Below are 14636 nucleotides of genomic sequence, written 5' to 3' on the forward strand. Positions count from 1 at the left end.
AGATAAGAGCTGTCCTTGAAAAAGAGCCGTTTCTGTCAGAGCTCTCTCAGCCCCACCTGCCTCACGGGGTGTCTGTTGTGGGGAGGGGGAGGGAAAGGAGTTTGTAAGCCGATCTGAGACTCCCTTGGGTAGTGAAGGGCGGAGTATAAATCCAGTATCTTCTTCTTCCTCCTCCACTTGCACCTGGCTGGATGCCCTTGGGCAAGCCGTAGTTCAGATAAGAGCTGTCCTTGAAAAAGAGCCGTTTCTGTCAGAGCTCTCTCAGCCCCACCTGCCTCACGGGGTGTCTGTTGTGGGGAGGGGGAGGGAAAGGAGTCTGTAAGCCGCTCTGAGACTCCTTCGCATAATGAAGGGCGGGGTATAAATCCAATCTATTCTTCTTCTCTTCTCAATACTCCTTACAGTTCTGGTCACTGTATCTCCAAAAGGACATCACAGAGCTGGGGAAAGCACAGAGGAGGGCAACCAAGATGGTTCCGAGGGTGGGAGCACCTTCCCTAGAAGGAAAGGCTGAAGGGTCGGGGACTCTTCCGTTTGGAAAAGAGATAACTGGGGGGCGGGGGGGACAGGAGAGAGGTTTATAGAATTGTGCATGGAGTTGAGAGAGTTGAACCAGAGAACTTTTCCTCCCTCTCCCAAAAGACTAGAACTCAAGGGCATCCAATGAAACAGGTGGGCAGTAGGTTCAGGGCGGGCAAAAGGAAAGACTACTTTACACAGGGAGGGATTCAAATGTGGGATTCGCTGCCAGAGGATAGAGCGATGGCCACAGGAATAAACAGCTTTAAAGGGGGATTAGATAGATTCATAGAGGATAACTATCAAAAGCTACTAGCCCTGGTGACTGAGGGGAAACTCCACATTCAGAGGCACTAAGCCTCTGGATCCCAGAGCCAGGAGGCAGCATCAGGGGAAGGCCACGGCCTCTCTGCCCTGTTGTCGGCCCTCCAGAGGAACTGGTTGGCCCCTGTGTGAGACAGGATGCTGGACTAGATGGACCCTCACTGGCCTGATCCAGCAGGGCTCGTCTGAGGTTCTTTTGAAGGCCTCGGTCTCTCTGCCCTGTTGCTGGCCCTCCAGAGGAACTGGCTGGCCACTGTGTGAGGCAGGATGCTGGACTAGATGGACCCTCACTGGCCTGATCCAGCAGGGCTCTTCTGAGGTTCTTTTGAAGGCCTCGGTCTCTCTGCCCTGTTGCTGGCCCTCCAGAGGAACTGGCTGGCCACTGTGTGAGGCAGGATGCTGGACTAGATGGACCCTCACTGGCCTGATCCAGCAGGGCTCTTCTGAGGTTCTTTTGAAGGCCTCGGTCTCTCTGCCCTGTTGCTAGCCCTCTAGAGGAACTGGTTGGCCACTGTGTGAGACAGGATGCTGGACTAGATGGACCCTCACTGGTCTCATCCAGCAGGGCTCTTCTGATGTTCTCATCAGGGGAAGGCCTCGGCCTCCCTGCCCTGTCGTTGGCCTTCCAGAGGCACTGGTTGGCCCCTGTGTGAGCCTGGATGCTGGGCTAGAGGACCCTCACTGGCCTGATCCAGCAGGGCTCTTCTGATGTTCTTATGAAGGCCTGGGCCTCTCTGCCCTGTTGTTCGCCCTTCAGAGGTATGGGTTGGCCACTGTGTGAGACGGGATGCTGGACTAGATGGACCCTCACTGGTCTGATCCAGCAGGGCTCTTCTGAGGCTCTTATGAAGCCCTCAGCCTCTCTGTCCTGTTGTTGGCCCTCCAGAGGATCTGGTTGGCCACTGGGTGAGACAGGATGCTGGACTGGATGGACCCTCACTGGTCTGATCCAGCAGGGCTCTTCTGATGTTCTTATGAAGGCCTCGGCCTCTCTGCCCTGTTGCTGGCCCTCCAGAGGAACTGGTCAGGTAGCCCTGTCATGGATCTAGAATGTGGAGGGGTGCCCTCCTCCTTGTTCTCAGCTCTTCCTTGTCCAGCTACTGTGCGCTATCTCTGGCTTGACCTTGTAGTCCCCAGCTGCATTTACTCTGCTGGGAAAGTAACGGCTTTTCGCTGTGCCCGCTTGCTTTTGCCGCGGGCGCGAGAACTATAATCATTGGCTTCAGCTCCATGGGGGGGATGTTTGATTTCAGTATAAGTCAGAGGCCCTTATACTAACAGCCAGCCATTCCTGACACAAGCTGTATACATGTTCTTTAGTACTGGAATCACTAATGAAGCAGTTATCTTCTTCTGATGCCCTGTGTTGTGTGACCTGCCTAAGGACCCTGACACACTGTGAGAGACAGGATGCTGGACTAGAGGGACCCTTGGTCTGATCCACCAGGGCTCTTCTCATGTTCTTATGAAGGCAAGCGGGAGCTAAAGGTTTACGGATCCCCCGTCTTCAGGCTTCCTCTCACCGGCAGCGTGGACACTCATCGGACTGCATCCTTCTCCATGCTTGCAGAATTCCCTCCACTTAAAAAGCTGTCAAGTCAGGGAGAAAGGGTTTTTTCCGAGCCTTTAGGCAGCCGTGTTAGTTTTCTAGAGTTGGGCCGTTGGGACCCGTTCCCTGTCTTTGTTGCATTCTCTTCTCCTGCGAGATCTGTGCAGGGAGAATTTTGGGCAGAGCTCCCTCTCAGCCCCGACCCGTTTTTGTCCTGCAGGCCCGCGGGAAAGTGAGCGAGGTTGTCAACAATGCCATAGTGCATTACCGGGACGACCTGGACCTCCAGAACCTGATTGACTTCGGCCAGAAGGAGGTGGGTCGTGTGCTCGGTTAGTCCAGGGAGAAGAGCCAGGAGCCGCCCGGCAAGCTATTCGCCTTCTTCCTGACCTCTCCCTTCTTCAGAATTGACCCTGTTGCTCTAAGAATGTTGTATCTATTTTTTCTCTCGACTAAAACTATTCTCTGGGTCGTCCTTTGCCATATTCCCTTCTCTCCCATTGGCAGTTATCTAACCCCAGTTTGGTGTAGTGGTTAAATACGTGGACTCTAATCTGGGAGAACCGGGTTTGATCCCCCCACTCCTCCACATGCAGCGGCTGGAGGGACCTTGGGTCAGTCACAGTTCTCTCAGAGCTGTTCTCTCAAGAGCCGTTCTTGGAAGAGCTCTCTCAGCCCCACCTGCCTCCCAGGGTGTCTGTTGTGGGGAGGGGAAGGGAGAGGGGTTTTGTAAGCCACTCTGAGACTCCGAGTGAAGGGCGGGGTATAAATCCAATCTCTTCTTCTTCTTCCCTCTCAGTTCAGCTGCTGTGGAGGCGTCTCCTACAAAGACTGGTCCCAAAATATGTACTTCAACTGCACGGCCCACAACCCTAGCCGTGAACGCTGCTCTGTGCCTTACTCCTGCTGCCTGCAAGTTGAAGACCAGGTAGGAGAAGAGGAAGGGCTCCAGGAGGGGGGGGGGGTGTCAGAGCCCTTGGGCAGAGCCCTTTGTGCGGGGATTTCTCGGTGGTCCCCTGTCCTTTCTGGATGAAGAAGAAGAAGAGGAGGAGGAGAAATTGGATTTACCCCATGGGCCTTCCCTACCCAAAGGAGTCCCCGGAGCGGCTCCCCAAATAGCCTTTCCCTTCCCCTCCCCACAACAGACACCCTGTGGGGTAGGTGGGGCTGAGAGAGCTCTGACAGAAACTGCTCCTGAGAGAACAGCTCTGAAAGAACTGTGAATGACCCAAGGTCCCTCCAGCCGCTGCATGTGGAGGAGTGGGGGGATCAAACCACGGTTCTCCCAGATTAGAGTCCACGGGGCTGAGAGAGCTCTGACAGAAACGGCTCTTTTTCAAGAACAGCTCTTGTCAGAACTACGGCTTGCCCAAGGTCATCCAGCAGGTGCAAGTGGAGGAGTGGGGAATCAAACCCGGTTCTCCCAGATTAGAGTCCGCGCGCACTTAACCATGACTGTGGTGGGGGGGGGAAGGGAACGGAGTTTGTAAGCCGCTCTGAGATTCCTTTGGGTAGTGAAGGGCGGGATATAAATCCAATCTCCTCCTCCTCCTTCTTCTCTGACGGATATAGACATTCTAAAACAATGCAGACCAATGGGAGGTCTTGCAGTGAAGAAAATGCACCAACTAATGTGCAACCATGTATATACTGTTTCCCAGGTCAGATCTTGGTTTCCAAAACATCAAAGACAGCCATGCAAAAGGCAGGGGGCAGCCCTTAGAGAAGGCCGGCCTGTCCCCCATCTCCCCCCCAGCAGACGCTCCGTGACTCTCTTTTGGGTCCCAACCAGTGTTCCCTGTAAGCTGAGTCCGTGTGATCTAGCTCACAGCTTTTTAACCTCCGGCTCACACGTTTTTGCCTTGGCCCAGGAAGGGATGGCTCCCGAGCAAACAAATTCATGCAGCAGCCCGATCGCTAGCTCAGAACTTTCACGCCAGTATCTCACAAAGTAGAATTTTTGCTCACAAGACTCCACAGCTTAGAGGGGAGCACTGGTCCCAACCTCCAGGTTGGGAAACAGTGCCTTAAAGCATGCGGCTGCAAGGAGTGGTGCACGGCAGCCTGACCTTCAGTTGGCGTGTGCTCTGTTTCTGTCTTGCGCTTCCCGCAGTCGGTCATCAACACCCTGTGCGGTCAAGGCATGCAGGCCCTCAACTACCTGGAGGCGGGCGAGTTCATCTACACCAACGGCTGCATCGACAAGCTGGTGAACTGGATCCACAACAACCTCTTCCTGCTCGGCGGGGTGGCCCTGGGCTTGGCCATTCCCCAGGTAAATATCCTCCCGGGCGCACGTGATCTGGCACTTTGGATTCTGGGACTTACGGCCGCCTGCGGTCTGGAAAATCACAGGGGGAGGCCCTCCTGACTCTCCCATGAATCAAAGAAGCTTAGTGGGTGGAGACACAAATCAGGGCCGTTTTGGTCACGGAAATACCTTCCCTAGGAGGAAATACTTCTTCACTCCAAGAGTGATTGACACGTGGCGTTCACTGCCACAGGAAGTGGTGGTGGCTACATGCACAGACAGCTTCAAGAGGGGATGGGATGAACATATCGTACAGAGGTCCATCCGTGGCTATTAGCCACAAGGTCTAGATAGAAACATTCTGTCTGGGACAGTGATGCTCTGTCATCTTGGGGGGCCGCAGTGGGAGGTCTTCTGGAGTTCTGGCCCTGCTGGTGGACCTCCTGATGGTCCCTGGGTTTTGGCCACTGTGCGACACAGAGTGTTGGACTGGAGGGGCCATTGGCCTGATCCAACATGGCTTCTCTGATGTTCTTATGTCTGGGGCAGTGATGCTCTGTATTCTTGGTGCTTTGGGGGGCAACAGTGGGAGGTCTTCTGGATTTCTGGCCTCGCTGGTGGACTTCCTTATGGCACCTGGCTTTTCAACACTGTGTGACACAGAGTGTTGGACTGGATCGGCTATTAGCCAGATCCAAGATGGGCAGTGATGCTCTGTATTCCTGGTGCTTGGGGGGGGCAACAGTGGGAGGGCTTCTGGAGTTCTGGCCCCGCTGGTGGACCTCCTGATGGCACCTGGTATTTTTGGCCACTGTGTGACACAGAGACTGGATGGGCCACTGGCCTGATCCAACATGGCTTCTCTCATGTTCTTATGTTCTTAACAAGCTGGGGATCCCCGGTAAAATGCCATAAGCAATAAACAACTGTCACTGCTCTCATTTGTTAATTAACTTGCAGAGAGCTGACTGGGAGGGGAAATAATTCCAGCAGGATAGCCACATTAGGGCTGATTCACGCATCACAAAATACTTGAGGACTTTGGACCAGACATGCTTTGTGAGTTCTGGACTGGTCAGGCGCATGCGTCGCCAGTTCAGTTCAGGACCGTGGCGTGCATGGAGAAATCATAATTACATGCTTGTTTCCCACAGAGCAAGTAGCGGGTATAAATGAAAGAAACAAAGCAACCTGGTGTGGAATTCTGCTTAGAGGGTCAGACTAGGACCTGAGTTCGAATCCCTGCCCCTTCATGAACCTCCAAAGCTCAGAAACAGCTAGCCATGAAGCCAAAGGCAGAGGACAGGCTCTCCCGCTTTGTTTGTGTCTTTTTTGTTTGTTTGTTTCCAAATCTCTTTCTTTTATATATTTACTGAAGTTAGTAAAACTTATTCAAATAGCTAAAATCTTCTATAGTGGATCCTGGAAAAAGTTTCTATACAGTTCAAGTCAGAGCTTCTCCAAGGTTATAGTAATTATATTGGTTATTCGTGGTCCTCAAAGTTTCTTTCCACCCAGTTGTAAAGTGGTCTCCCGTTGTCTCTCGCTTTTTGTTTATCTCAGTATTCTGACAAGTTCGACAGTATATCCATTTCAGGCGTTTTAAAGATTTTCATCAGAAGTTCATTTTCTGTTGGTATCTCCAATTTCTTCCAGTAAGAGTGATTAACACATGAAGTTCACTGCCGCAGGAGGTGGTGGCAGCTACAAGCATGGACAGCTTCAAGAGGGAATTAGATAAGCATATGGAGCAGGGGTCCATCGGTGGCTATTAGCCACAAGGTATAGATAGGAGCTCTCAGGCTGGGGCAAGGGATGCTCTGTATTCTTGGTGCTTGAGGGGCCAACAGTGGGAGGGCTTCTAGTGTCCTGGCCCCACTGCTGGACCTCCTGAGGGCACCTGGTATTTTTGGCCACTGTGACAGAGTGTTGGACTGGATGGGCCACTGGCCTGATCCGAGACTGGCTTCTCTTATGTTCTTATAAGGAGCAGAGGTCCATCAGTGGCTATTAGCCACAAGGTATAGAGAGGAACTCTCAGGCTGGGGCAAGGGATACTCTGTCTTCTTGGTGCTTCTTGGGAGGGGCAACAGTGGGAGGGCTTCTAGTGTCCTGGCCCCATTGCTGGACCTTCTGATGGCCCCTGGAATTTTTGGCCACTGTGTGACAGAGTGCTGGACTAGATGGGCCATTGGCCTGACCCAACATGGGCTTCTCTTATGTTCCTATGTCTGGGGCGAGTGATGCTCTGTATTCTTGGTGCTTGGGGGCGGGGCAACAGTGGGAGGGCTCCTAGTGTCCTGGCCCCACTGCTGGACCTCCTGGTGGCACCTGGTATTTTTGGCCATTGTGTGACAAACAGAGTGTTGGACTGGATGGGCCACTGGCCTGATCCAACATTTGGCTTCTCTTACGTTCTTATGTACTTAGCATACAGAATCCTTGCTGCCGTAACTATATGTATAATTAGGTGCTTAACTTCCTTATCTTTTACATCAGGCATAATATTAAGTAAGAACATTTCGGGTTTGAATGGCCCCCCCCCAGCTGATAGGAATCCTGCTCTCCCAGGTCCTCGTCAACCAGATCCGAGACCAGATCAAGCTCCAGTTGTACAATCAGCAGCACCGAGCGGATCCCTGGTACTGACCGGACTTCGTCGCCAGGAATGTCTCGAATGCTGGGGGAGGCGGGCTTTCCAGGGCGCCTGGCCCTGTCGGCGGCAGGCTGCTCTTCGTCACACCGGATGGGGGAATAACAAGGTGAACTCGCCCGCCGGCCTCCCGACATACCATTTGCCATCTGTGGGTAAAAAAAAAAATGCTAAGATTCGAAAGCAGTGCCGCCTGGCTTCCCCGCACTACAGAGGAGCTGCTGCTTCCTGGTTACTTCCTGACATTGGTTACTTCCTGACATTGGGAAGGGGAGCTCCCTGGTTGCTTGCTCCCTGGATGCACCCTGTCCCACGAGACTGGAGCGAGGAGCCATTGGATTCTGGATTTTTTCCTGACGAGTGCCACTCTAATACTGACTGTTTTGGGCCCAGGGGATCTGCGTTCCCTTGTTCGGAAAGGGCCCAAAATGGCCGGAGAAAGCAAAGCCGAAAACAGCTCCTTGGGCTGGAAAGGAGTCGTGGAGCAGAGAGGTTCGACCCCGATCTAGCTTCGAGGTGCTTGGCGCCAACCGCCTTCTTGCCTGGAACCTGTTCTTCTGATTCTGGGACTGGAGGGGTCCCCCCAAAACTGGTAGTCGGCCGAGGCTGACAAAGGCCAGTATTGTTTCACCCAACGGTTGGCGGACTTGTGGAACTCCCTGCCACCAGATGTCAGGACGGCTGGCGGCTTACAGGGATTGAAAAGGGGGTCTGGGCGCAGTTGTGGAGGAGAGGGCTATCGGTGGTGAGCCGTGATCGCCAGAAGGGATTTCTGGGTTCACAGGAAGAAATCCCGTGATTATACAATGCTGGGGAGCCTTGTGGCTCACAGGCCCTGCCTGGCATCTGACTGCCCACGGCTGGGAACAGCATGCCAGTCTGATCCAACAGGGCTATTCGAACCCAGGCATCTGGTGCCAAAATCTCACACCTGATTTCATCTGACTTTCGCTGGCCCACAAAGGGTACTGAGGATCTGAGTGGGAGGGGGGGTACTGCCGTGGGGTTCCCCCAGCATCTTGCCCGTCAGCCATGGGGCTGCTAAGACCTGGCCACAGCGGCCCTGCCCCACCTACGCACCCCCGTCCCCAGGCAAGCAAGGGCCGCCCTTGCGAGGAGAAAGGGAAAGCGAGCACTTTTGTAGAGGGCAGACTCTGGCAGGAGGTGGCCAATGTTTCTTCTGCAGCTGCTCTGCCTGGAGGTATTGGCTGTCAGCACTATGCTTTAGTGGAACGTCCATGTTCAGGCGCAGTATATCTGGTTTCTGGGACCAAACAGGAAGAGGCCTGCAAATCTGGCCCTGTTGTTTTCGGGGGGGGGGGGAGGTTGCTGCTGCAAGCAGGAGGCAGGACTTGGCGGCCCCCGGGTGGGTCTGTCCCCTCAGGGCTGGAAAGTGAAGCACCATCAGCCAAGAAGAAGGAAGTTGAAGGACCATCAGCCAGGAATGGCATCAGCCAAGAAGAAGAAGAGATGGTTTTTACATCTTGCTTTTCTCTATCCAGAGGAGTCTCAAAGCGGCTTACGATCGTCTTCCCTTCCTCTCCCCAAACAGGCACCTTGTGAGGGGTGGGGGGTGCTGAGAGAGTTTGGAGAGGACTGTGACTGGCCCAAGGTCACCCAGCAAGGCTCCACATGGGGGAGGAGTGGGGAATTGAACCCAGCACTCCAGATTAGAGTCCCCGCCGCTCTTAAGCACAACACCACGCAGTCTCCACCACGCTTGGCCTGGCAGGGCCAGTGTGATGTCATGGTTAAGAACGGCAGACTCTAATCTGGAGAACCGGGTTTGATTCCCCACTCCTCCTCCACTTGCAGCCAGATGGGTGACCTTGGGCCAGTCACAAGTTCTCGCCAAACTCACCCAGCCCCGCCTATTTATTTATTTATTTAGAATTTCTACCTCGCCCTCCCAACCAAAAAGGCTTAGGGCGGCTTACATAAAAACAGACATCAGTTACTTTAAAATATAAGTTACAATTAAAACAATTCTAAAACCGACATACCTGTGGGACCGCCTTTCCCCATGTATACCCCAGGGAGCACTTTGGTCAGGGTCACAAAACCGATTGGCCCTTTCAGGTGCCAAGGACGCCAGGCTGGCTGCAACCAGGGCCAGGGCTTTCTCGGTGGCGGCTCCACACTGGTGGAATGGGCTCCTGGAGGAGATCAGGGCCCCGCGGGACCTTTTGCAATTCCACAGGGCCTGCAAGACGGAGCTCTTCCACCCAGCTCTCCACTGGGAGCTGCCACCACTACCATCATTAGCAACCCCTGAAGCCTGGTGCCTGGCCTATCACTGATAGCCTGTGCTCACCGACCGAAACTTGAGAATGACCGACAAGCCGGTATCAAGTGAAATTACAGAACGTATGAGGCCATCTTTGATATCCTAAGTCAACTGCCAGCACTTTGATATATTGTAAGTTGGTTTTAATGAATTGTTTAATGAACTGTTCGGACTGTTTTTAGATGTATGATATTTATTGTTGTTGTGCTTTTCTTCTGTGAGCCGCCCTGAGCCTGCTGTGGTGGGGAGGGCGGGGTACAAATTTAAATAAACAAATAAAACCATAATAAAGTGCTAGTCGTTGTCCGTTTGATGGTAGCAGCCCTTATTCGGTGTTCTTCGCTCGCAGTGTTAATTTTTTATTGTCCTTGCAGTGGTTGATGTCCTTTAGGCCGTTGGTGGCAGTTTCCGGGGTCCAGGGCCCTCTCCCATTCAACCATCCGTTTTTCATCATTGGTGGTAGTGGCAGCTCCCGAAAGCCTGGTGGAAGAGCTCCGTCTCGCAGGCCCTGCGGAACTGTAAAAGGTCCCGCAGGGCCCTCATCTCCTCCATGAGCTCATTCCATCAGGATTGGGGCCGCCACCCTGGTCCTGGTTATCGACAGCCTGGCCTCCTTAGGACCTGGAAGGGCCAGTTGGTTCTGAGCCCCCAATTGCAGTGCTGTCTGGGGGACATGTGGGGAAAGGCAGTCTCTGAGGTATGTAGCTCCCTGACTATACAGGGCAAGGGTGTCGAACTCTTGTTATGAGGGCCAGATCTGACATAAATGAGACCTTGTTGGGCCGGGCCACGTGTGTCATAAAATGTAATGCCAGGTAACAGAGTTATAAATTTTATAAAGGACACAAACACAAAGATTTTTTTTTTACTCAAGATTAAAACATGCTTAACACATTAGCTCTGTAAGCCACAAACCTACTATTGACATTCACCACAGAAATTTCATGCTCAAGAGTTCTGAGTTTAGGAGAGTCTGGCAAAGCAAGCTATGATGCAGCAGCAGAACTGGAAGCGGGAAATGGCCAGTTCCACTGCGGGCCTGATCCGGCCCCCGAGCCACATGTTTGACACCCTTGATACAGGGCTTTAAAGGTAAGAACCAGCACGTTGAAACGAATCCACCGGCAGCCAGTGCAGTGCCTTTAGCACAGGCTGTATGTGCTCCTGTCTAGAGAGCCCCATCAGAAGCCTGGCGTTTTGCGCCAGCCACAGTTTCTGGATTTGAAACAAGGGCAGCCCCATGTAGAGAGCATTACAGTAGTCCAGAGGTGACCATCGCGTAGATCTCTGTCGCCAGGTTGTTTTGTTTGAGCCTACCTCACAGGGTGTCTGTTGTGGGGAAAGGAAGGAGAGTGTAAGCCGCTCTGAGACTCCACCGGGGTATAAAAACCAACTCCTCCTCCAGAACACGTTGGCTGGAAGTAGTTCCCCCCCTGGGGCAAAGCACTGAGGGCTACCCCAAAGGCTGTTTGGACTTGTGGCCACAGTAGCTGAGGGCCAGCAGAAGGAAGTGGAAGGGGAGAAGAGATTATACTACCTTTGCCGCCATCAGCCAATATATGCCCAAGGACAGACCCACAGGAACCTGCCTTCTACTGAATCAGACCCACCCGTCCATCAAAGTCGGTCTTGTCTACTCTGGCCGGCAGCTGCTCTCCAGGGTCAACAGCAACAACAATTTTATTTTACAGTCCATGACCAGCATACACAAAGGTTTACATAAGATCAAATTTCGCAACTTTAAAAATTTCACTCAAGCGACCGTGTGCGTTTTCCGACCTTTGTATACCTGTGTACAAAATTTAGCCACTGTTCGGGTGGTTTCGTGGTTCGTACCGGACAGAAGAGAATCAAGTTTAATTTTGTTTGATCTGCTGGGGAAATTTCCGATCAGTGGGCTCAATAAATTTTGACCGGATTTCTTTGTAGCTAGGGCAGTTAAAGGAAATTCGTTCCATTGAACCAGTTTCCTTTAAAGAACAAGAACAGAGCCTATGCATACAGGGGACTGATTTAAACCTCCCTTCCAGAACAGTGGAAGGTAGAGTTGAACTTCTTGTCAATGTAAAGGCTCTTCAGGGTCTTTCACATCACCTTCCGCCTGGTCCTTTTTAACTGGAGATGCTGCCAGGGATTGAACCCGGGACCTTCTGCATGCCAAGCAGAGGCTCTGCCACTGAGCCACAGTCCCTCTTCACAGCTCTCCAGGGTCTCGGGCAGAGGTCTTTCTCATCACCTCCTGCCTGGTCCTTTTTAACTGGAGATGCTGGGGATTGAACCTGGGACCTTCCGCATGCCAAGCAGAGGCTCTGCCACTGAGCCACGGCCCCTCTTTACAGCTCTCCAGAGTCTCAGGCAGAGGTCTTTCCCATCACCTCCTGCCTGGTCCTTTTTAACTGGGGATGCCGGGGATTGAACCTGGGACCTTCCGCATGTCATGTTCCAGGCTGCTGAATAGAGCCGGCCCACCCCAAGGGAGAGGTCCAGGCACACAGTGACCCGATGGAGGTTCCTCAGGCAGAAGTGGTGTGTGGCATTTCCGTAGCCGTAAACCTGGGGCCCAGGCCATGGCACACATCATGGAACATTCTGGCTAGATCAGGGTGACCAGTTCACGCGCCCAACGGCATGAAGTGGGCAGCAAAGCCTCTGTATCGTATTGGCTGCTATTAAAATATGTTTCCATGTTGATAACGAGAGATTCTATCGTGTTTCCAATATTGGGGGTGAATAGACAGGTATTGGCTCACCTGGAGGCTTAGGAAGGGCAGCTCACCAGGCAGGGAAGCCGAGTCGCAGGTTCGGATCGGCCACGTGCCTGCCGCTGGACATGGTAAATCACATTCAGCCGCTGAACGCTGCAGGTGGGTTAGAGAAATGAGACTGGATTGCCACCACCATTTGGTCATTTGCCTAAAGCAGAGATGTCGAACTCATTTGTTATGAGGGCTGGATATTATATTATATTATAGCATTGGGAAAAGTGCAGAAAAGGGCAACTGAATGATAAGAGGGTTGGAACACTTTCCCTGTGAAGAAAGGTTAAAACGCTTGGGGCTCTTTAGCTTGGAGAAACGACGGCTGAGGGGTGACATGATCAAGGTATACAAGATTATGCATGGGATAGAGCAGGTAGAGAAAGAGGTACTTTTCTCCCTTTCTCACAGTAGAAGTACTCTGTGGGCACTCCATGAAATTGCCTAGCAGTTGGGTTAGAACAGATAAAAGGAAGTACTTCTTCACCCAAAGAGTGATGAACACATGAAATTAACTGCCGCAGGAGGAGGTGGTGGCTAGAAGCATAACGGCTTCAAGAGGGAATTGGATAAACATCTGGAGCAGAGGTCCATCAGTGGCTATTAGCCACAAGGTCTATTAGTGGCTATTAGCCACAAGGGGCTCTGGGGCAAGTGATGCTCTGTCTTCTTGGTGCTTGGGGGGGGGTCAACAGTGGGAGGGCTTCTAATGTCCTGACCCCACTGGTGGACCTCCTGATGGCCCCTGGTATTTCTGGCCACTGTGTGACACAGAGTGTTGGACGGGATGGGCCTTTGGCCTGATCCAACATTGGCGTCTCTTATGTTATGTTATGTTCTAAGGTCTAGATAGGAACTCTCAGTCTGGGGCAAGTGACGCTCTGTATTCTTGGTGCTTGGAGGGGCCAACAGTGGGAGGGCTTCTAGTGTCCTGGCCCCACTGCTGGACCTCCTGATGGCACCTAGTATTTTTGGCCACTGTGTGACAAGAGTGTTGGACTGGATGGGCCATTGGCCTTTCATAGAATCATAGAATGTTAGAGTTGGAAGGGACCTTGCAGGTCATCTAGTCCAACCCCCTTCACTCTGCAGGAGCATAACCGAAAGAGAGCCCCACAACATACCTGAAAGATGGTTGTCCAGCCTCCACTTGAAAACATCCAGCGAAGGAGCATCCACCACCTCCCGAGGCAGTCCATTCCACTGCTCAACCACTCTGACAGTTAGGAAGTTTCTCCTGATATTTAGCCGGTATCAACTCCCTTGTAATTCCCACCCATTAGATCTAGTCTCGCAATCCGGAGCAAGGGAGAATAGATCCACTCCATCTTCTACGTGACAGTCCTTCAGATACTTGAAGACTGCAATCATGTCCCCTCTAAGCCTTCTCTTTCCCAGGCTAAACATACCTGATCCAACATTGGCTTCTCTTATGTTCTTATCTCACATAAATGTCACCTTGTCGGGCCGGACTGTGTGTACTATAAAATGTAATACGAGGTACTGGAGAGATAAACTTTATAAAGATGGCAGTAACAGCGGGAGGGCCTCTGGAGTTCTGGCCCCACTGGTGGACCTCCAGAAGGTAACTGGTTTTTTGTGGGATTGGATGGGCCATTGGCCTGATCCAACATGGCTTCTCTTAATGTTCTTACGATTGAATAAATGAGCTCTAAAGCTAATCACATTTCAAGTGACTATCTTAGGCCCCGGTCACACAGGCCGGATATCACGGGGGTGCGGGAGGCGTATCTAATTGCCCCGGCACAGTTTGATGTGCGATTACATGATCAGACGCGCCGGTGGCACACCACGGGTCCTTTCCCTGGGCGCCGGCGGGTAAACGAGGGACCGGAGGGGAATGCCGTGCGCCAGCACAATCACACCACGGGCGTCTTGAGGCAGCCCGTGGCAAACGTTTACTAGTACCTTGGAGGTACTAGTTTTTTAAGGCGCATTGCCGGCGGTAAGCCACGGGTGCGCTCCACTTCCCAGATGTTGGGGTGTGATCGCGCCCGGATAATCTGCCCACCATCCATGCCTCTCCCGCGGCAACTTTGCTGTGTGACCGGGGCCTTAGAATGCTTTAAAAAGCTGAGGAATCCCAGTATAGACACACAGCAATCTCACCTGTGTTTGATGACACTCTGTTCACAGCAGGGGTCGTTTCGTAGAAAAAGAGCTAGGGGAACTCATTAGCATATGCCACACCCCCTGACATCACCGGAAGTGTGTCATAAGGCCACACCCCCTGACATCACCGGAAGTGTGTCATAAGGCCACACCCCCTGACATCA

The 14636-nt window shown here is 52.5% G+C and overlaps 1 protein-coding gene across 1 annotated transcript in view; it reads left to right on the plus strand.

Moving 5' to 3' along the window:
- TSPAN33 (tetraspanin 33) overlaps window positions 1-8775 on the plus strand; it is a 27064-nt gene extending 18289 nt beyond the window's left edge. Inside the window, exons 5-8 of the mRNA XM_015427352.1 lie at window positions 2613-2708; window positions 3192-3320; window positions 4506-4667; window positions 7191-8775. Coding sequence (XP_015282838.1) covers window positions 2613-2708; window positions 3192-3320; window positions 4506-4667; window positions 7191-7292 — 489 coding nt within the window. The 3' untranslated portion in view covers window positions 7293-8775. The remainder of the gene's footprint in view (window positions 1-2612; window positions 2709-3191; window positions 3321-4505; window positions 4668-7190) is intronic.
- The last annotated feature ends 5861 nt before the right edge of the window (window positions 8776-14636 follow it).

Source organism: Gekko japonicus, unplaced genomic scaffold (assembly GCF_001447785.1).
Source record: "Gekko japonicus isolate JY-2015 unplaced genomic scaffold, Gekko_japonicus_V1.1 scaffold1899, whole genome shotgun sequence".
Taxonomy (NCBI): domain Eukaryota; kingdom Metazoa; phylum Chordata; class Lepidosauria; order Squamata; family Gekkonidae; genus Gekko; species Gekko japonicus.